General features: G+C 41.8%; 1 protein-coding gene across 1 annotated transcript; it reads right to left on the bottom strand.

The window, feature by feature from the left end:
- Positions 1-536: 536 nt before the first annotated feature.
- On the bottom strand, positions 537-6,026 carry LOC133909001 (leucine-rich repeat receptor protein kinase HPCA1-like). Its single transcript, XM_062351256.1, has 19 exons — positions 5,781-6,026; positions 5,225-5,345; positions 5,083-5,154; positions 4,724-4,798; positions 4,547-4,618; positions 4,306-4,455; positions 4,120-4,194; positions 3,963-4,034; positions 3,813-3,884; positions 3,662-3,730; positions 3,511-3,585; positions 3,350-3,421; positions 3,109-3,243; positions 2,548-3,017; positions 2,313-2,477; positions 1,971-2,110; positions 1,666-1,885; positions 1,331-1,566; positions 537-1,243 (listed from the first exon to the last, which is right to left on the bottom strand). Exons 1-19 carry the CDS (start codon positions 5,851-5,853, stop codon positions 746-748), a joined length of 2,862 nt encoding a protein of 953 aa, XP_062207240.1. The 5' UTR covers positions 5,854-6,026; the 3' UTR covers positions 537-745.
- Positions 6,027-23,848: the final 17,822 nt, after the last annotated feature.

The raw sequence follows: 23,848 nt of genomic DNA, 5'->3' as shown, positions 1-23,848 counted from the left end.
ATGCCTTCGAGGCAGAGAAGTTCCATCTGGGAAGCTTTCATGAATAGAAATTTAACTAGTAATATAATCAAAATAAAGGTTTCCATTACACGGGATCATGCATCTTTAAACCTTCCGTTATCCATAAAAAGAAAATCATCAACTAAATTTTTTACCTCGTTTATCTTTTGTTGTATCCAAATATGAAATATTACCTACCAGTGCCAAGAACTTAACAGCCTCTCCCCAAAAGGACTTTGGGTTTCTTGTCACCATCCTACCAGCCAATGAGAGGCTCTTAGCTTGTTCAAAAAGTGGCAAATAGTTTTTGACTATATGGTATGTCATCGTCATGATGTAGGGCTGTTTATAGAAGAACTAATGAGTTTACATTTGATATCTACATAAATTACAATAGACATTGGAAGAAATAATTCAGATTTCTGAAGAATATTTTTCTTGACCAGCAGAATGTTGAAATTGTATACTGGATGTGGACAAAGATATTTTTTTCTGGCACATACTGTTTTCTTTAGTTTTAGGTTGTCAATATAAAGGAGGACAAGGGCATGAATGTATAGACAGTTAATCTCTGCTGTTTCATCTAAGAAGCCATTTGCCATAGTGCTTATAAAATATTCAGACATTGGTTTTATCAACAGGTAGAAAAACTATGAGTATTGTACAATACATGTCTTGTGTCCTCTTCACTTGGTCTATGCACCAAACACAATGAGTAGACGCAGGCAGAATCGGTACATGGTTTCTACTTTGGTTTGACAGCTGAGTATGAATATACACTGTTGTAATCAAAGGTGCTGCTGCTGCTGTCATCTTTCTGAGGAAAATGTTCCCCATAAGCATCTCGATCCTTTGCATTTCCATATTGATCAGCTGATAAAGATCCTGAGTTTAACAACTGCGCCCCATCATTCTGTATAATGATCTCAAGTTCCTTCACAACATCATTCATCGTCGGCCGGTCAACAGCAGACTCTTCCACACATTCCATAGCCAACTGCACAAATCTCCTGAAGCCAATTAATTTAGCTGAATCCCGAATCACTGGATCAATTAGGCCCTTCAAACCATAGTATTCTTGATCATACTGGTCTACTGCTCTCGTAATTTCACGGACAATGTACTTGCCTTTCTTGATGGGCTGCCTGGCAGTTATTAGTTCTAGCATGACAACTCCGAAGCTATAAACATCACTCTTCTCAGATAGCTGCTGAGTCATGAAATATTCAGGATCCAAATAGCCCTAGTAAATTCAATGCAAAAGAGGAATCAGCGTGCGTTTTTTTTTTCCAACAGAAATTGTGCACTTAGAACATCCATAAGTACATACCAGTGTCCCCTTCACTTGGGTAGAAACATGGCCCTTTTGTATGTCAGATACTAACTTTGAAAGACCAAAATCAGCAACCTTTGCATCGAGGCTTTCATCCAAAAGGATGTTGGTCGATTTGATATCTCTGTGTATGATTGGTGGATCAGCAAGTTCATGGAGGTATGCTAGACCTTTTGCAGAGCCGATGGCAATCCTTAGGCGCTTCTTCCAATCCACGCGTATTCCTCTTTTACCTGCAGTTGAGTTATGTTAGAGCTTATGTCCTTGTGTACGAGCATGTACTAATTAGGTAAAAATGTGGTGTTACATATAATAAATACTGAAGAGTATACCCATCAGGTTCTCCCTCAATGTCCCATTAGGAATATACTCATAAACCAGCATCTGCTCCCCTTGTTCGTAGCAGAAACCTACTAGGCTCACTAGGTTCTTGTGATGAACCCTGGACAGCAGTTCTATCTCATTCTTGAACTCAGGTGCACCTTGCCTAGATCCTTGTTGTGCTCGTTTTATTGCAGCTACTTGTCCATTTCCCAGTGTCCCTTTGTACACCTTTTAACAGAGTAAATAGGACAGTAAATGCCTCTGTAAACTCTTATGTCTTTCTGTGAATACCCAAACATGGCAATTGAATTACCTTCCCATATCCTCCAGATCCTATCTCATGAATTTGTGAGAAATTATCGGTGCATTTCTTGAGTTCCTCGAATGAAAAGTATCTTGCACCCTTTAGTTGTGGCACGTCACCATTGTCTTGACCACCTGCTCCCCATGATGCTGTGGTACCAAAGCATTGACAAAAATGAATTAGCTGACAAATCGTTATGCTTCTAAATATGGTTATCTTCGTTGGCTTGATCTTTGGCACGTGTAGAAACTAATAATAGCTAGCTAGCTCAAATTGGAAAAAAAAATATTTATATATTTATGTAATGCACCTTCCAATAGATGAACATTCAATTATGAAATAACACATTACCAAAAGGATTTGTAGTTCGCTCTACTGCCTCCTTGGCTATTCTTTTCTGTCGTAGAGCATATATTGCTACCAGAACAAGGCCCACAGTAAGGACAAAACCAGCAATTGCTATTCCAATTATTGCACCTGTGCTCATGGTCTTGGAGGACTTTATAACGCTGGGACCTGAAATGGATAAATAAGATTTCAAGACACATCAAATAAAAGAGGGTACAAACATATGCAGTGTACATACTTGGAAAATATGTGCTTGCTATGAAGCTGTACGGTCCAAATGCAGGTGGAGCTTTATAGGTTTGGTTGACCAGAGCAGAACTGATTATTATAACATCGGAGCGATTGAAGCCCGTTCCACTGACTGGAAAAATCTGCAGTATGAATGTTAGAGGAGCTCCTGGACCGAATTCAACATCGGTAAGGGCAACTGATCCTGGTGCCAGGTTAAGGTGCTGCACAAGTGTTGACTCCAGAAGTTGGAACATTGTGGGGTTTGTCACATCAGAGAAGGCAGGTGCTCGGAAGATCATCAAACCCTGAAAGGGATTGGTGCATGCGCAGTTCTGGGAAGTCACTGGAATTGCTGACTGATCGGCATGGCATGAAATGGCACCACATGGACCTAGTCTAGTGGCGTATGGAATTTGCTGCTTTTGCTGGAGTTTGCATGAAGTAATGTCATCTGCGCATACAGGGTTCCCTGTTAATCTGGACAAGAACAAAAACTGAGATGGTTAGAAATGGATGCCACTTAACTGTACAGGTATATCATCATATTTCTTTTGAGGACGATGTTTACATGAGGCTGTTGCTGTAGCTTGGGTCTACGCTAACGTCGATGATTCGATTATCTGTCAAATCAACAACCCGCAGTTGTGAGCTGATGTTACCTCTCATGTTAAGTGTCCCACTGAATGCATTCTTAGCTAGTGATCTACATTACAAGTTGCAACATCAGAAAAGGTGCAGAAATTTACGCAGCTGAAACTTCTATAGATATGATATTCTAGAAAGTTGGAGCACAAGCCAAGAGAAATTACACTTGCTGCAGTTGTGGGAAACTGAACAGAGCACTAGGGATTGTCCCAGTAAGACAATCATTATTCATAAATCTGTTTATCCAACCAGAGCACAAACATTAGTCGTAATTAGCTTACTGAATCCATTTATTCTTCGCTTCATTAATCCTCGTACAACTCACAAGGTGTTCAAGGATGTCAATGTTGAGAACCATCCTGGTGCTGGTGAGTTTGCGAAGTTATTGTTGCTTAGGTCCCTGCTTGGAGTAAGAAGAAAAAAAATTTAACACCAGAAAAGATTCTTTAACCTGAAGGTTGATATATTTGTCTTACACATAATTTAGCTGAGTTGCATTGGTGAGATCCGGCACTCTCCCGTTCAGTTGGTTGTTTGCTAAGCTCCTGCAGCAACCAAAGAAATATTCGCAATAATTTTCAAGCACCATGAAATATTTGTTTGTATTTGTTAAAGTTAGTTACTTACAGTTCCATCAGGTTACGTAGGTTGCCAATACTATTAGGAACTGGACCACTGAACTGGTTCTGATCTAGTCGGCTGGTACGCAAAAAGAATTGTGAAAATATTCAGACCTATGTGCAAGACTGATGCAAAAATGGTTTACCGGGCACTTACATAATTGTAAGGTTTGGAACAAGTCCAAGAGATTTTGGGATTGAATCAGTAAACTTGTTGTTGTCAAATATCCTGACAAAGATTACATAAAGCAGTGAGGTACTGAGGTGACAGAAATAAACAGAAAGTAGTATTGCAAACGAGGGACACAGCTTACGCATGTATAAGGCTCATATTGGCATTGAAAAGGCTTTCACTCAATGGGCCTGTCAACTGGTTCTCACTGAAGTGGCTGTTCATTGAATGGATGGATCAGCCATACATATGGTAATTAGCACATTTAAGCTGCATTTTTTTTGTTATTCTTTTTATTCTAGAGCTGGCACAACATTTGAGAACTTACAAATGCTTCGTGCTGACAAGTTGATTCAACCCTGGAGAAACAGGGATTTGTCCTGACAGCTGATTTGCTGACAAGTCCAACCAGATAAGATTTGACAGAAGGCCAAGTGTTGGTGGAATTCCACCAGTGAACTTATTTGAGTTTAGGGCCCTGCACAAGGGAAATTAGTTAATTGAATTCACATGATTAATAGAATACTATCCATTTAATATTTTTCGTCCAAATTTGAGTGAACTCTTACAGGAATGTGAGCTGTTTTAAGTTGCCTAGCTCTTTCGGGATATTACCAATGAAGCTGCATCCAAGCAAAATCCTTGGAGAACCAAGGTACATCAGCTTTCCCTCCATATATTTTTTGGTCCTTTTCACAGACCTCTCAAAAAAAATGTTACCATATTACTGAAATACTATTTCTTACAGAATTGTGAGCTGCTTCAGATTTCCAATGTTTGGAGTAAGTGGACCTCCAAGATTTGGGTTGTTAGACAGATCCCTGCATGTAATTTATATACATAAGTTTTCTCTGTTCTTTATCTCTAGATAAACTCTAGATTGTAGCATCTCGTTTACTGTAGCCCCATCTGCCTCTGCAGATTTTCCTTATCCCTTGTATGTCGTTCATTGTCTCAGTGACTTGTGGGGCCAGACCCACACTGTCATTGGCACAGTCAGGGATTTTGCAAAATTTCAGTGGCATGTAAGGAAGGATTTTGTTGAAAACACTAAAGTTTTGTTGTTGGCCAAAATTGTTTTCAAACTGAGGAAAATAGGACTTACAGATACGTCAAAGCAGAGAGTTGGTCTATGGCGTTGCTTAATGTACCTTGCAGATTCATGCTTGGTAATCTCCTGCAAAATACCGTGTTTCAGCATACTGTTTGATCATTTGCTAATAAAACAAGGTTAATTGAGTACTCACACTTCTGTTACCCTCCCATTAGAACAGGAAATTCCATCCCAGGAGGTGCAGGGATAAGCTGATCCTGTCCAACTCTGCGGCACATTCTTCCAATTCTTCATCAGTGTCTGAAGCGCGGCAACTATAGAATTCATGTAGCTAACATTAGTTGAGCACTTTTTGCATCAACAATTCTAGTAGTTGATCTCACTTCTATCTTCGGTCATACTATCCACGAATCTTATTCATATGAGAAGTATATATGCAGGTATGATTTTAGAGAATTCAAAGAAAAATGCTCAGTCCAAGAAAAGAGGGTTCCTTATTTGTACTCTCAATTGTACCAGCAGGAAAGAAACAGAGAAAACAAACATAGTTTTGATGTTGTTGAATGCAATTTCTGGTAGCAACTAGATATTCACTGTAACTGAAAAACTCTTATCACCTTGTCCTCCTGGTAGAACTAATCTAGCTCAACTTTTTTTCAGGTCAACGGACAATCTTTAGCTAATCATCCTAAAAAGAAGGCAGCATGCTTCTCATAACCCAATGAAATGCAGAAAATATCAAGGCTAACCATCTTGGGTGTTCTGGCTGGAGCTTGGCCGGAGGCCTACCAGGAGCAAGAACAGAAGTAGCAGCCGCTGCATCGCCACTGTGCCTTGCCCTTCTGGGCCTAACCACCGTGCAAATCAAAGTCGCACCAGACCAGTAGACCACAGCTAATTTTGATGGCTGTTCTTGGCAAAGTCTATGCAATGAGCTAGCTTATGGAGGAAGTAGCAGCAACCAAATGGCGTCCCCCCACCTTCCTGAGGTTGGAGCCAGGCAAAGAAAGTAGCTTTCAAACAAATCAATCTTTCATAATTAGATTAAGAAGAATCTCTTATCGATTATTGCCTGTGGGAATGCTTACCAGGTCCAAGCAACGGACATGCACATAGAGAATGCACGAATGCAAGGTTATGGGAGGCCTTAAACAAGTCTACGAAGAGCTCAGTTGAACTGATCAAAAAAATGAAATGGTTCGAGAAAATATTTCTATATTCCTCGTTGGTAGCGGGGGCAGTTACTTCTTGCGGCTGGGTCTCATCTGGGCAGTTCCTTTTGACTTTGATCCAGACATCGTTATTAATTAACAAAATTAATATGGCCATGGGTTGGACTTTATGTGCTGGACCCACAGTTCAGAAACTTTCAGTTGCTCAACTGGTGTATTTTTCCATTGTGCAGGCAAGGACCATAGGAGCCGTGCTGATGTAGATATGGCATCATGACAAGGATACTATTTTAACTATGCTTTGAGTCCCCGAGAATGTTCGCGCTGCTGATCGCGTATCAAACTGTCATTCTTTAGAAATCCAATAATTGTTCTTCAGATAAATCTGAATATGGGATCTCATTAGGCAGGTTTCCCAAGAACTCTATAAGCTTTGAACTCATGGCAGCAAGAATTTGCAGAGGATTCTACTATCCTCTCTGGTATCATTAGGAGGTCAGCATTACAAGTGGTTCGATATGACCTTGCTGCATCAAACTATTCAACACTCTTAACTAAACCCATTCGGCAGGGGCAGGCTATGTTTTTTCAGTTATGAGAGGAGGCGGAGCCAGACTATGTTATTTGGCCACTAATTGAAATTGGGTCAGGGAGGCCAAGTTTTGGATGCACCTGGCCAACTTCTTTCTCTTGTTGGGATTGCCGGCCGAAAGCTTTACAAGGCCGGTATATTTTGGTTCATGATGTGCCGGAAAATGCAGCCGAGGCAACACAAAGGACGGCTTGCACGCATAAGGATCATTCTGCTTGGAGCCAAAGTGTGGCCGGCGGGCCGATGCTTCCCCTGGCCGATGAAAGATTCGTCGAGATACAGTTTGGACGATGCTAGATCGGCGATGGGCACGGTCGTATATATATGTTACCTACCGTTGCACAAATGTGGTTGAACGGACTCTTGACACATCACTTTAGGCTCCAACAATCTCTAGTAGTAGTTTTTTTTGGGGTGATACAATGTCGTTCTGGGAGAAAGAACGGTCAGAGAGAGAAACAGATGCCGTTTACTTCTTCTCAACAACTTTCAAATATTTTTATACAACGTTTACTCTGGTAGCTCTCCCCGGTATCAGCGAAGCACTGGTAGCACATGAGCTCTGCGATGCGGAGTATGGCCGATTCCATCTCATTTCTATACCGAGTTTAATTTGATGGACTGATCTTGTCAAACCGTAAAGCTCAATTGTGCACGACATTGGCCGGTTGTCGCTGAACTCGAATGACCATTGCTTTTTGAATCGATGTCAGTTTTTGCTAATAGGATTTGCTAATAGTATTTTGACAAGTTCCATTAGGAAAACAACGGTAGTGCTTCCAAATTGTTGAGTTGTGGGGATAATTGGACCGGGGAACAAGTGTGAATTGGTCGCTCCATTTTTGTCGAGCAAGTCTCCATCCTTGAGCTGACACAACAAAATGCATGGTCCTGAGTCAAAAACCGATGGCTTTCCCGGCATCCGGGGTGACAGGCGCATTTTGGCCATCGCGTAGGTACCATCGATGCCATCGCCGAGCGGAACCTGTCAAAATGGCACGAGGTCGTCGTGGACAGGGAGGGAGGGAGGGAGCAACGCAAGCCCCAGGTCAGGTCTCGCTGTCAATGTGACCATCCCGTGGTTCTAGCAGACACGGCACTGTACGGAAACTCCATCCATGGAACGGAGGCATTGGACTTCTGTTGCCAATGAATCATGTCCACCGGGGAATGCTTAGCCTCAAATTACTCGCTATGCTTTGCCTGGTAAAAATCATTTTTGTTTCTACAATATGTAGGATAATTGTGTGTCTTTGTATTGAAAAGGTAAATTATTTGACGCAAAGTAGTAAAAGGACACGACGATCACAAGAAAACTCTCAGATTATTCGAGTTATAAGAACAGCCTGAAGAGAGCAAAAAGGACAGGATTTTTTTATTTCTATACTTTTTATTTTCGAAATTTACAAATATATGTGCTTGTTTTCAAAATTTGCAAATATATACTCTTGTTGCCTTTCCGAATGACGACATGTTTAAAAATCCAAAAAATATTATGTATCAATGCTTAAAAATCCAAAACACTATTGAAATAGTCATAAAAAATTCTAAAAACAAATTGTGGTGTAGATGATGCTATCTATCTCTCAAAAAAAGATAAAAATATTACCTGTAATATGAGAAACCAAAAAGAAGACAAATTTCAAGAATGTTGAAGTTTGTCATTTTTGTTTCTCATTACATAACTAATTGTTTGAACTAAATTTTTTTTACCATCAGATTATACCATCTATACACCACAAATATTTTTTAGAGTTTTTCATGACTATTTTGATAGTGTTTTAAATTTTGAGAGTATTTTTAAACTTATCGCCCATCCATCGGGTGAAAAGTTTAAATCCAAAAAATATTGTGTTCCAATACTTTTAAATTCAAAACAGTATCTAAATATTCATGAAAATATCTGGAAAAAAAACTATGATGTAGATGATACTATAATCTAGCGCTCCAAAAAAATCACATGAAAAAAAAACCGAACTATTTGTAGTGCTTTTATTTTTCAATTTTCAGAATAAGCAATTGAATATTTCTCTATCCCACCAAAAATAATTATTGTATATTTTGCACTATGTTAGTTGTGGAGTGGTGCTGATTTAGAGCGACTTATCATGGGATGGTTGAATGGTGTAAATTTTTGAAACATCCGCAACCTGTTTATAACCTTCTTCGTGTGTTCTATTTGGAGTGATGCAAAATATTTTAGTTTCTGCACCATAATGAATGTGTTGGTTCTTGTTTTCGCTTCATATACATGTACGGGCCATAAGAAATGCTTCGCTATTTATTTTGGCATGTTGTGCAGCTGTGGATCTGTACGGCAATCTACTACTCGATGGCTTCGTGTCACCATATCAATGCAGCAACCTATATGTTTCTTCAGCTTGGTTAATTTGACCCTATTCACTAGACCTCAACAAGTAAAGGAGGTTGAGGAGGAAGGTGCCAAAGACAAGTGGTGCTAAAACTTCTGAACAGGCAGCACCAGATGGTGCGTTGGTTTGAGGATAATTTCATTATTACTTTCATTTATGTTACATTGTGATGCTGACTACTTACAAAATTGTACTTTCAGCCCCTGTGATGATCGATGAATATGGCCTTGTTGATCCTGACATTTTAAAACCAATAGAGATGTCAGGAACTGACCCTAAGTCAATTGGTAAAGCTTTAAAGGTGAAGCCAGCCTGCCAAGGATCGATCCCTAGTCTCTGCAGACCTCCAAAGAAGGTCGGAGATGTTTGCCCTTTTAAAAAAAAAAAAAACACTAGAGATGTCCGAATTTTGGAATGGCATGGTATGTGATATGCCTTGACTATTGGCCACACAATCATATTAGAAGTTGTCGTTGTTATATCGGAGTTTTATAATAGCCTGTTTGATGATAGAAAACAAGCAAATGGTTGTCAGGTCCCTGGATGCCGCTGCTCTTCTTTCTTTGCCGTCTCATGCTGAGATGTTTGAGCTGATGCTTCTAGCTGGGCTGTTGGCCGTGTAAGTGTGCATGTGTGGAAGGGTGTATAGGCCAGTGGACCGGCTATATAGGGCCGTGATCTGTACTCGATGGGATTGAATAGAACCTTTCTCCTAACTAACGAACAGAGAAATCCTCCTTCCCCATAGTTCCTCCCATGTTCTACCGCACGCTTCTCTCTCTCCCGCCGCGAATTCTTCCTCACGTTGCTCGTCGGGGACCCTCAACAGCGAGGAACGTGACAATTGGTATCAGAGCTGCTCGCCTCCACCGTCGCTCGCTCTGGCTCTGAAGAAGAAATTGACAAAGTTTGAGGCACAAATGGCGACCTTGATGGATGGGCTGGCGAAGCAATTCCAGGGCTTCAAATTGATGCTTCAACATACGCTGGACAAGCTTAGCGACATCGAGGGGTGGTGCTCCACCGCAGATGCGTCGCTCAGTTCGCTCATACAGAGGTCCTAGGAATCAGATGCACGTCTTCAGACATTGGAGACACAACCTCGACCTCCGGCGGTGTCGTCCAGTCCGACCGATGTGACTCCGTTGAAGGCGGAATGCCCACCTACATCGACCTCGGAGTGGCCCCATGGGCACCGCATCAACTCTTCGAACCAGGATGCTAGCCCAGGGGTCCTCGGGGCCCCTCCGCCACTTCCAGTCGCAGGTGCGTCAGGTTCCACGAACCTTCATTTTGTTGGGTTCTCTGACGAGAGATCGGGGGGAGTTGGGCTATAAGACCCCAATCCCGGGATCTCCTATACCTCCTGTATTAGTCTCTGTACCAAATAGCTAATACGTATAGTAAAATAACTATAGTATCACAGTCAAACTTCATACATAATTACTAAGGTTTAGAGTAAAAAAGTTACAACCTATACTGTATATTAAAATCCTGGACTAATGGCTAACAAAACACAGTGGAAGGCAAAAGCTCAAGCCACAAGCAGCGAGAGTGCGAACGTGACTCTTTAGACTACTTTTCATCCTCACCTTTACCTCCAGCGAAGTCGGCATCGGCTTCTTCATCTGGATGTTAGCAAGAGTGAATAAGGAAGGTACTCAGCAAGCCATATACTACTTCAAAGTGTTGATAGAGGCATAAAGGGATGATTAAAGGATAAGGATTTATGATTTAGTTTTAAGCGTAAAGCAGTTTTTATGCAGATATTCAATTATATCATCTACTACTGACTTTAAAATAGTTTAAAGGATTCAAAACCTAGTAACAAGCTATATCTTAGGGGTTTTCGATCCTAGGAGGGGCTACACCTCACTCCACAATCCCTATAATCACATCTGGTGTACCTCTAGTACCATATAGCTTCTGATGAATTGAGCCAGAAACCTTATCACATGGACATCTAGTCCACACACTCACTCATCGAGACACATGCACCTAGTGTCTAGTCAAATGGGGTCATTTTTCGTATGTCCATGATCATAGACATGGCTATTTGAATAGATTTACACTCTGTAGAGGTTGTACAATTCTTTCTATATGATATGCTCAGCCTCCAACTGTTGCAAGAGAAGGAGCGAATCATACTGAGACACTCCAATCATCTTTCCTGCTGGGCTTTTCTACGAGATTTACCCCTAAGCGCCATAGTCCATATACTAAAGGTCAGTCTCTTTTTAAGCCTAGGCCGGTACTAGAAAACCTCCAAACAGAGGGACATATGGCCACTTGATTGCTCGCTGCTCTCAGCATCTTAGTATGATGTCCAACTCAGTCCGGTGAAAGGGGAAGTTAAGTCCTGCCTATTCAGAACGCATGATTGCATGGGAGTGGCTAAGCATGTCGAGACAATTGACTTGGTCCTTAAATTGATTCAGCCTAGGAGGAAGAAGAAAAAGGAATGGAGTTTGGGGGTTTAAATTCAAATTGAGGTATTTGAATTTAGATTTGGAATTTGGGTCTGGGTTTGGTATAATTTCTATGGAGACATTTGAACTGTAATTTGGATTTGGATATTTAGACTTTGAAGATGATTTGAATTCAAATTAGATTTGAGCTAAAGGAATCTAGCAGGAGATTTGAAATTGAGAGACATTCAATTTCAATCTCCACACAAAGAACCACAAAAATCATAAACCAATGCATATGAATCAATTTAACATAGGGATTATTTTGGAAATAATTCTAGTGCACTTTGAAAAACCTAGTCAACTAAAATACATATTTGAATATGCATTTTTTCTTAAAGTTAGTTGACTTAATTAATCACCAAAAGTTTTAATTTGGAGTGAAATTTGCAATTAATTAATATGTTCAAACTCAGGATTTTACATGGGCATTCTGGGCCGATGCCCAAATTGGAGTTTCCGAGGTTTGATGGTTCAAATCCTCATCTCTGAAGAGATAGGTACGAAATGTATTTTGAAGTTTTTGCTGTCAGTGAGAACCTGAAGACTCGATTCGCTGCTCTGAACTTCACCGGAGTAGCGACATCATGGCTTCAGACTCTTGAGTTGAGAGGTTGGGTCATGGATTGGGATGAGATGTGTCAGAAAGTGTGTGCTCGATTTGATAAGGATCAGTATCCGATGAGCTTGAGGCAGTTGGATGGATTGCGTCAGACCGGGTTGGTGTCTGAATACTATAAGAAATTCGAGCAATTATCCCATAATGTCCTTCTGTACAATACCACCTACGATGATGTGTACTTTGTCACTCATTTTTTGGGGGGGATTGAAAGAAGAAATTCGCTTTGCTCTTACTCTTCATCGTCAGAAAGATGTAGATACTGCTTCCTCGTAGGCATTGTTGCAGGAAGAGCTGGAGTCCCATAAGAAGAGGAATCTCGGTAAGGACTTCTCTCGTGCTGGTAGCCGGGTTTTCTCTACCAATGAGCGAGTCAAGTTGTCCACTCCAAAGGAGGAGCTCACTATCCCTGACAAATCGCTAGATGAAAAGCTTGAGTCCCTGAAGTCTTATCCCAGAGCCAAGGGCCTATGTTTCACTTGTGGCGATAAATAGAGTAAAACTCATAAGTGCCCTAATCAGATGTCGTTGCATGTTATTGAGGTGATTCTAGACACATTGCAAGTCATCGATCTTTTGGTGATCCCACTCTTCTGCAAGATGAAGATCCACCTAAAGCTATTATACAGGATGAAGATCCACCTAAAGCTGTTATGCCTTTGGATGACCACATGGGTCCTACTCGCAAGCCAAGGAAAACCATGCGGTTCAAGGGATTCATTGGCAAGCAAGAGATTCTGGTGCTGGTGGACTAGGAAAGTTTCTGTACTTTTGTTAGTGAAGGACTGGTGAGCTGGCTTCATCTGTCAGACAAGCCAATTCTGGCTGAACGGTTTTTTGCAGCCGATGGTGGGCTCATGGTCTATTCTCACATAATTCCATAGTTACAGTGGTGCATTCAGACTCATTGTTTCACCCAGGACATCAAAGTGTTACCACTTCAATGCTTTGACATGATGTTGGGTGATGATTTGCTCGAGGACCATAGTCCAATGTGGATTCATTGGAGACTGAAGAAGATGTCCTTCACTCATTAGGGTTGCCAAATTTCTCTGCAAGGTATCTGTGATGAGGGGATTCAATGCACAACAATTAGTGCTCGAAAACTTGATGGAGTGATTTGTCGTGATGCACTCGTGCATTGCCTAGAGCTTGTTCTCTGTGGTGTGGTGTGTTCAGTGACTACTTCAGACATTGCTAGCTTGTCATATGAGCTACAGTCCCTCATCAGTGAGTTCAGTGACTTTTTTCAGGGTCCTAATTCCCTTCCTCTGCCTCAACAATTCAATCACCAAATATCTTTGATCCCTGGAGCTCAGCCAGTTAGTATGCATCCTTATCGCTATGCGCCTGCCCAGAAACCAGAGATCGAACGACAGCAGCAGTCCATGTTACAACAAGGGTTATAAGGTTGAGCTCCAGCCCATTTTCCTCGTTGGTGCTCCTGATGAAGAAGAAGGACAAGGCATGACGATTTTGCATGGATTATAGACATCTCAACGCAATTACTATAAAAAACAAATATCCCATATCAATTGTCGATGAGCTCTTAGATGAATTGGCAGGTGCGGCTATCTTTACCAAACTGGATTTTAATGCCGGCTTTCACCAAATTTGTATCACTCGGGTGATGAGTTTAAGACTATGTTTTGCACTCACAATAGGCTTTTTGAATTCTTGATGATGCACTTCGGTTTGACTAACGCGCCTGCCACATTTCAAAGTATTATGAATCATGTTTTCTCTGATCTTCTCCTTTTGGTCTTCAAGGACAATATTTTGATATACAGTAAGTCCCTACCTGAGCATGTTCATTATCTTCGTCAGGTGTTTTCTATACTTTGCAGTCATGAGTTCCCAATCAAGCCATCAAAGTGTGCTTTTGCTCGTTCCTCTATTGAGTACTTAGGTCACTGTATTTCTGCTTCAGGTGTGGCTACCGAACCCTCCAAGATTACTTCAATTTCTAACTGGCCTGTGCCGTCCTCTCTTAAGCATCTTCATAGTTTCTTGGGTCTCATCGGCTATTATCATTGGTTTATTCGCCACTATAGCATGATCAGCCGCCCACTTACTCAACAGATGAAAAAGAATATCCCATTTCGGTGGACTCCTGACACTGATGAAGCTTATCGACTGCTCAAGCAAGCACTGATTTAGGCTCTGGTGTTGGCCATTCCTGATTTTGGCAAGCCCTTTGTTGTTGAGACTAGCGCTTGTGACTCGGACATTGAGGCGATCTTAATGCAAGATGGTCATCCTGTTTCCTTCCTCAGTTCTTTACGCCAAGATTCGTGATGTCAACTTATGAGGAGTGCATGGCAGTTCTGTTGGTAGTGGATAAATGACATTTTTATCTTTAGACTACTGAATTCGTCATCAAAACGAATCATCACAATCTCCTTTATTGACAAAACATCATGCCACAACCAAGCTGCAGCAAAAGGCAGTACTCAAGCTAATGTACCTGAACTTTCGCATTCAGTTTAAGCAAAGAAACACTAATGTGGCTACCGATGCGTTATCTCGGCATTCGGATCATCCCTCAGTCATGGCTCTTTCTTCCAATACTCATGCTTGGATTGAAAAATTGGCTGCCGACTACAGTGACGATGTGGATTGTTAGAAATTGCTCACTGAATTAGCTATTTTAGGTATCAACGATAGAGGTTTTTCTCTTGCTAATGGTCTTATTCTATTCAAAGGACGTGTGTGGGTTGGGAATAATGCTCTTGCCCAGCAGCATATACTTCAAGCCTTGCACAGTAGCAGTGTAGGGGGTCACTCGGGTTTTCATGCCACCTATCATCGCATCAAGTCCTTGTTTACCTAGCTAAAGCTGAAAGAATCGATTCGTTAGTTTGTTCAGGCTTGCTCCATTTGTCAACAAGCTAAGGTAGAGCATGTACCTTTGCCGAGTTTATTACAGCCTCTTCCGATTCCTTCTCAGGCTTGGAACACAGTTAGCCTTGATTTCATTGAAGGACTTCCCAAGTCCTTCTAGTGGTTGTCGACAAGTTTACCAAGTACGACCACTTTCTCCCTCTTGCCCACCTATTCACTGCTCTCCAGATTGCATAGGTCTTTATTGATAATATCTACAAGCTCAATGGCCTTCCCTAGCTATTATCTCTGACGCGGCAAAGATTTTACTAGTCGCTTGTGGTAAGAGTTGTTCAGGCTTACCAACACTCAATTGCTCATGAGCTCTTCATATCATCCACAAACAGACGGGCAAACAGAACATTTGAATCAGTGCCTTGAAGCTTTCTTGTGATGTACTATTCATTCATGTCCTCGTTGGTGGAGTAAGTGGCTGCCTTTAGCGGAGTTTTAGTACAACACTTCGTTCTACCCGGCTCTGGGACGCTCGTTGTTTGAGGTGTTGTATGGTCATCCCCCTAGGCATTTCGACATCACTAATCTGGAGGATTGCACTATCCCTGACTTGGAAGCTTTGCTGAAGGAGCGCCACTTTCTTTCTCGTCTGATTTAGCAGCAACTGTTGCGTGCCCGACAGCGAATGAAACATCACATTGATGCCAAGCACTATAAGCGTGAGTTCTAGGAAGGTGACAAAGTTTATCTCAAACTTCAACCCTATGTTCAGTCATCCATGGATGTCTCTGCTCTTCTTCTTTTGCCGTCTCATGCTGAGATGTTCAAGCCTATGATGCTTCTAGCTAGGTCGTGGCCCATGTAAGAGTGCGTGTGTAGAAGGGCGTATGGGCCAGTGGACCGGCTATATAGGGCAGTGAGCTATACTCGAAGGGATTAAACAAAACATTTCTCCTAACTAATGAACACAGAAATCCTCCTTCCCAACGGCTCCTCCCATGTTCTATTGCGCACTTCTCTCTCTCTCCCGCCGTGAATCCTTCCTCACGCGGCTCGCCGGAGACCCTCAACGGCGAGGAACGTGACAATGGTCTCAAAGAAGGGATGTTGTGGCGGAGCTAACAAAGCTCGCTTCAACTAAAATAATTTGTCCTGCTGATATCTCATTTGTCCAAATTTGTTGAACTCTTAAGAAGGTTAAGTTTTGTGATATTCCTCCATCGCTATTACTATGGCTTCCAACTCTTTGTGGTATCTCATTTTTCCAGATTTTTAGAGCTCATTTTTCTGAAAATTCACGGATGTTGCTTCCTTTTTACCTGTAAGTAGAATCACTATTTTTCAGCAACTGATAACTGTTTTTTTTTAATTAATCATTTCGTTTCTTGTGATATTTTAATTTATAGCAATAGATGTGTGACCTGCTGTACACTGTAGCTTGAGGCTTTACCTTTGTGTTTATGCTGTAGCCATATGACTGATCAACTGATCAGTGTTATTAAATTTGATTGTGAATATGTGATCCGTTTGAACTATTATTCATTTTTATTCTCCACAAGGTCCTTTATGTCAATACATAATTGTTCTAGTACATAACTTTATGATAGTAAGGCTAGCCCCAACGGTTTCCTTTCGGGGATCAAAATCCCGTCGTGAAGGGATTTTCGTTCTCTTCAACGCTCCAACGATTTTCCTTTACAGTTCCCTTCATGATGGGATTCACAGGGTCATTCTCTTCAGGACGGGATTCTCTCTCATTTCTCTTCGCGATTCCCCTCGAAGGGAAGCTGTTGGAGATGAGAGAAAATAAAGTGAATGGGAACAGGGAAGGGAATTAGGAAGGGAACGAAATGAAGTGAATATGGTTGAGGATGGTCTAAGAGTGTCCACTCAGTTGCGAGTTAGATATTCGTCATGATATACTTGCTTATTCTATATTCGAAGTTATTTCGAAGTGTTCGGAAAAAAACACCTGCGGTGGTTTAACTGTCTGGTAAAAGCGATAGTTTTTTGCAAACTATTCTCTTTCAATTGATTGTAGTCATCTTTGTTTCCGACTTTGAGTCTTTCAACTGATATCCGCTGCTTTGTGATCCAACTGAGAACTTTACTCTCTAGCCATCATTTCATTATATATAAGAACCTCTATCCGGAACACCTGAATGTTTTCTATACTTCTTTCTTATTAAGTGAAAAAATTCTTATACTGTAAATGCCGATCAATGAATGTTACTTTTTTTTCATTTGTCCTGATCCTGTTAAGCATGACAAACTGAAAGAGAAAAGGGCTACAATGACAGAAGCACTGACTCAAATTCTTCAAGCGATGCATCACTCTGGCTGTATTACACTTACTGATGTGATCGAAGGTATGCAATTTTCTGGTAAAAGCAGTATTTTCCAAGTTGGTGTCCGTCACATTCTTTTCAATATTGTGATGGTTCACCTTTTTGCATAAAGTGCAACATAGGTCCCTACACTTCTAAAGTAGTAACTTGAGTCCTGAACTTGAGAATTGTACATTCCAAAACTAGTATAAGCGTGTCTAAGGCAGGTCCAGACCCGAATTAATTAGCAATAGTCGATCAACCTTTGTAAGCTAACTTTTAACCATTTCTTGATTAGTAATATCAAATGAAAGGTAGTAAACTTCTTTTCAGATCTCAAGATACCAACTTCATAGTTGGCCCCAAAATTTGCATAGGAAAATGGTTGGTTCTGTTGTTGCAGATGTCCGAATGGCTATAAAACATAAGGTCCCTCTTGTTTGATCCTTAGGGTTGAACTGGGTTACATTTTGCATTGAAACTAGCGATATGGCAACTGACCTAGAGTTGCACAAGGATTATATTCCTATCTGCGTGGAGGTGAATAAACATCTTTTCATCTACTGCCAGAGAATTTTCTTTATTGTACTCACTGTTATGTATCTGCATTTTGCGCTAATATTTATATCAATCTTTCGTGCTTGAATGTTGGCACCCCAGAAGTCAGAGATGCTTCATTTTCTGCTTTAACTGCCATAGTTAAGGTTTTCCTTCCTTTTCTCAGTTTGTCTTTCTTTTGACTCAGTGCGCATAATCCAAAAATAACTTAAGTTTGTGGAATTTGAGCATTTTTATTGTTTGTGTAGATGGTTGGCATGAAACCCTTGCAATGATCCATGAAGAAATTAGATGACGTGAGGAGAAAGAAATTAACATATCTGATTGGCCTCTTTGGTCGCCGCCCCCTGATCTCCATACACTACTATGTTATCTGGTGAAATTATATGAAAACATATATACAAGGTAATTGTTATTTACATATATGATTAATCTGTTAAAGCCAAGGTAATATTAATTATATGCATAGATTCCTCTAATTCATGGATTTGAGGTCATCTGTCCAAACAAACGGTTTTCTCTTATTCCAGTTTCCAGATTCTGTTTTGGAGTGGGTCTTCAAGGAGCAGGAGGAGCCCTGCCAAACAGGCAAACAGCCTCTAAAGTGTTATATGTTAAGAGTACCATGCATCAAATTTCGGTGAAACCGTGCATGTGGTTTGATGATTAGTTCCAACTCGAGAATAATACTAAATACTTTTGCAGATGTCGAGTAGTTCAGCTAGTTGCAGCAGCTATGGACCAAGTGTGAATCGCTCGCTCCTATTTTGTTGAGCAGGACGAGCTCCAGGACGTAAGACGACGAACAGAGCGCGGCAGGACGTGACGCCAATTGGCGCACGCGGAGCCTGCGGACCCCTTGATGCGCACGGGCGACGCCATCGTTGAACTGATCGTGTCAAATGGCACGAGGTCGCCATGGAGAGGGAGCAAATGACGCGAGCCCGAGGTGTTTTTTCTATCTGAGCTGCATCTATCCATGGAGGCATGAACGGCCATTCCATTTGGCCCAGCCCAGGTAAGATAAAGCAAGCCTGGAGCCCCCATCGAAAAGTAAGCTCAAAGCAAGCTGGAGGCAGGGCTTGCGTTTTTCTTTGGTTTGCCCTCGTCTTATCCCTCCGGTTTGTGAACGCCTGAACGGACGAAAGCTAATCTGACAACGTACAATGTCACAAGCATAATGCACGTGTTTTCACCAATTTGTTGATCCAAATTCGTATGATTTACTGTGGTACAAAATATGAAGATATCTAATTAAGTTCGCAGGTATCCTAGGTGAAGGTGTTAGCAAACCTCCAAGTCATTCGTCAGAGACCATGATGCTGCTATTGCAGTTGCAGAAGCCCACCACATGCATTAGCCAGATACGTCGTGGGAAAAACGGTCATCTGCATTGTGACTGGTGAGAGTTCAGTACTCCTTTTCTTGCAAGCTCATAAAACCGTCTTCTAACAAGGGCACCAATCATGTGGAGTGTAGACTCATGTGAACTTAGCAAATCGGAGACGGCATCGGAATGCCGACAGCGCTTTCACGGGAGACCACCAGGCATCAATGACAACATAGACTTATAAAATGCGATCTTGTACATTATGGTGCTAGTACTACAACAGTACTAAATGTCATGTGGGGGCAATACGGCTTGAATTGAATGTGTGATACGATACTCGTAACCATGTGTTTACAGGGAAATTATGCATCGTTTGGTGGCGTAACTGAAGAGGGTAAGTGCATGGTGGTTGCGTTTTAACAGCAATAATTTCTTCTCTGGTTTATCTCTCGGTAAGGCATCGTTTCAGGTTAAAACTTTTTAAATGAATTCTAAAACAATTGGACAGCCCCTTTTTTTGAGGGAACAATTCGATGCAAAAAATAAATAAAAAATCGGCATTCCTAACCACTTCATGATGAATCATCTGCGTACCTGTTGCTGTCGTCGTCCCGTACTAACCAAGCGCCACCTGCCAATCATTAACACGAGCATTTTGACGACCTGTCGTCCTTCCTCCTCGTCGAGACAACACCGTCCAGCTATTCTACTCGTACCGCTTGTTCTGCCCGGGACAGCATCCGCACCGTGGTCGTGACCGGTCATGGTTCTTCGTGTGCGACCGCGACGATACACAGCAGCTGGGCTGTTCTGCGCAGACCGAGCGTTGCTGCCCCGAGTCGCCGCCTCGACCTACTGCCACCGGTGGATGCGCTCGGAAAGCAGCCGTCTGGATTCCTAGCTACTGCTTGAAGCGAAGTCAAGCGGCGGCTTTACGGGAGCCACGAGGAGAGCGAATTATCACGGCGCGCACCCAACCATGCGCCTCGCCAACCGGCCGCGCGCATGCACCGGCAGAAGCCAGCTCGGAAGACCGAACGGGGTGCTCGCAAGTCCGCGGCGGAGCTGGCGATGGCTAAGCGCCTTCGACCTGGCAGGTGGCAGGTGCTGTGCATTCTGCAGCCAAATGTGTGCAGTGTACCAGAAACAGTCATGGACTACACAGCTCGTTTTGGGTGTTCGTTTTACTCGATGATACGGCTTGTTCGAGATGTCGAGCGAGCGACCGGCACAAGTCGCAGAGAGTCGTCGTGAGAAATAGTCATGGATCTCGCGCTGCAAGTCAAGAAATTTTTCGTCTATCAGCCATATATGACTGCCATCTTCAACGGGGCAGCCGGCGCAGTGCAAAGTGCAGGCAGTAACACCCGGAACGTGAGATGCTAGAGCTGCATGCTCTCCCGTTTGCTTTTCTTTCGTACGGCGTCACGTTCTCGCTGGGTTCCGAAATCAAAAACCGCGACGCGAACAGGTGTTCGATCGGTGCCGTATAATTTTCGGCGAAACCGGAGAGGCCAGCGAAGAACAGCGATATACGAACGAGCTTGGCCAGAGAACGACGCCTGAAACAGTTTTGATGTGGACTGACAGATTCGCACAAAAAACACAAAGTTCACAAGGTCGCTGGTCAGCCATCAAAATTATCCGCTAGCTGTAATTAAATATTTTTGTTTCCCTTCTCTTAATTAATTTAGACAGAACTCTTGTCATTGCTCATAAAAAAAGAAAATAAAAGTGAAAGACAATCTCGTGACAGGGCTCTCTAAAGTTTACATGCCACATGCTCGTCCTTCTTAAAGATTTTTTTTTAAAAAAACCATATATCCCGGCCACATGCTCGTCCTGCAAAATGCAATTATGTTTTCTCCATGAACATTGACGCATACGGTGCTCTTGATGTCCTAATCGGGAAGGCTTAACTGCGTGCAGCTTGGAAAGCTAACACCACTCTAAAAGACCAGATCGAGCCAAGCAAAGCAAAGCTAAGTGAAAGGCTTTTTCCATGTGGTGATGGTTGGTGAGTGGTGAGCATGAGGGGGCCCAAGGGACTCGTTAACGCATCCAGCAATACGGGTTGCCTTTTCCTTTAAGCTAACTGACGTGGGCGCCTGAGATCCAGCGGCCCCTTTGTGCCCGATGGAACTGACAGGACCACTCGGGTAAAGGTTGCAGCGGCACATGAGAAGGCAGGTAATTTGGAAACTAGGTTACCGGAGATCACGGTTCTGAATGGCGTGATCTGTACAAGCGCTAATTAGGTCTTTACAAATAGGTTGCAGATGTGGCTTTTCTGTGGTACTTAAATTGGATCTGCTACTTTGAAGACTATATTTTCAGTCCCTCTTTTCACTCACTTACTGTCTTCCTCGTCTTTGGCGAGGTTAGAGCTTAGGTTCATTGGAATCAAGGTTTTTCAATGTGGCAAGGCGCCAAGCAGAAAAGGATGTGAGTAGATTCAACAGTGTGATTGGTGGAAGCTTTAGGCAGTGGCGAAGCCATATGTGAGCTGTGATGTCCTTTTGGAGTTGTACACTACTACTACTACTATAGTATTACATTACTGATGTCTGCTAATCCATCATTCATGCTGCATCTTTTTTTAGAAAGGGTGATTTTATTAGATCTGTAGCACAAACATATTACAAAACAAGAATCTAGGATAAAGAAAAACACAGAGAAAACACAAGTCCTGTCATCGGCACCTCAAGCTTCGTCTCTAATCCACTGTCACCGAACATGGTCACAAAAACCGAAACTCTACACCAACAAGGAGGGACCATTGAAGGCCATAAGATTTTTCAACCACCAACAGTAACATCCCATCGGCAGGATGCATTAAAGACGATGAATGCTTCGGGCAAGCTTGCCTGCTAGAAAGAAACTCAACTTCATCGAACACATCAACGACTTGAAAGGGAGACTCGGTGCCTCCGACTAGCACGTCGTCGACCCGAACTGGAAGCTCACATCTCATCACAGAGATACAACACAACATACACACATAAACACATACACAAACACATGCGTATACCTCACACATACATATCTCATATAGCTGGAGAAATCATGGAGAAACAAAAGCACAAGTGTATCTCGCATTAAATCCACTGGACAACTTAAGACCTAACCTAGCAAGCTAAACTACAAAGTAGAAACACCACTAATCGAGGGGCACCCTCCTCCGACGCCAAGAGGCAGTCGGAGGCGAGGAGACCGGTTGAATCGCCTATGCTATGACGCTTTCGCCCAAGTCACCTCACGCGTCGCCTCGAAAAGTCATCCATGTTGCATATGTGCATCACTTCTCACTCAGTTTTGTTGTTTCGGTCCACACCAGCCTGGCAGCTCATTATTGGCTATGGCGACCAACTGCTAGTTCTAGCAGCCTATAGCACAGATGACATAATAACACACACCGACACTAGCACTGCAAACGAATCGACACACTAATGCGATGATGCTCTCTATTGTCTTCAAGCGACAGTGCGGAGACTCGCAGTTGTAGCCACCAAACTAGTTCTCCCAGTAACCCAGTGTCGAGTCTCCCTCTCAATCTTCTTGTGTAAGCAATCTCCCAAATTCCTCATTCTTTTCCCTCTAAACCTCTAATTCTTCTCCTCTCATTTTCTCTTTTGAATTATAGAACTATTGTCTTACAATTTCGAAGTAAGTTTAGATTACTAAATTAGAATTTCAGGTCTCATTTTTCTTACGATAGCTATTTTTTTAGGTCTTGAGTTTGGTAAATGGTGAAAATTATCAAACAATGATATTTAAATCTGTCGACGATAGGTAAATCGCCGCTCTAATGAACTTATTGAATAATAGGGAGATGTTTTAAGTAGACGAATCTGTAGGATCGATTACACTCTAATAAGACAATCAGAAGGGGGGTGATTATGGAAACCAAATTCAAAGATTAACTCATCCAAATCAAAAATTGATTTAAACTCGATATTCCACTCGAAACAGATTGTACAAACTCTAGTAAAAATAATGTAGAGAAAGATCTGCTAGTCCGATTACCCTTAAATTTGGACATCTAAAACTAAATTCAAATATGAAACTAAACAAAGAAGAATCAAGTCAATCGGATGTATAGATCAAGAATTATGACTAGTAGAAGCAGACTATATCAACCAGAATCAAGTTAATCAAAATCTAGTCGAGTTGACCAAAAAGCTACTCGAGATCAAACCAAAGTCACTCGAAATTTTCTCAGATCAAATACTAGATATTCTATCAAGGTTTTTAATAGATTAAATCAAGATGAAACTCAAAAAACATATGAAATTAATCAAAAACCAAAACCAAGCACACATAATATAGAACAGAAAGAAAATTCCGAATCAGTAACTCATCAGCTTACGAAACTTAATTTTCATTATATATATGAGTTTATAAGATGTATCTCTAAAGCATCCAACAAAGATTTTTTATGAAATCCCAAAACACTAGACATATCTACTATCTAGATTAAAAGTCTAAATCTGATCTCGTTCTTAGCGCTCCTTACCCTAACCGAGAGCCTCTTAATATAT

Source organism: Phragmites australis, chromosome 2, assembly GCF_958298935.1.
Source record: "Phragmites australis chromosome 2, lpPhrAust1.1, whole genome shotgun sequence".
Classification (NCBI taxonomy): domain Eukaryota; kingdom Viridiplantae; phylum Streptophyta; class Magnoliopsida; order Poales; family Poaceae; genus Phragmites; species Phragmites australis.
The sequence above is the reverse complement of the archived record's forward strand: the minus strand, read 5'-3'. Positions and strand labels throughout refer to the sequence as shown.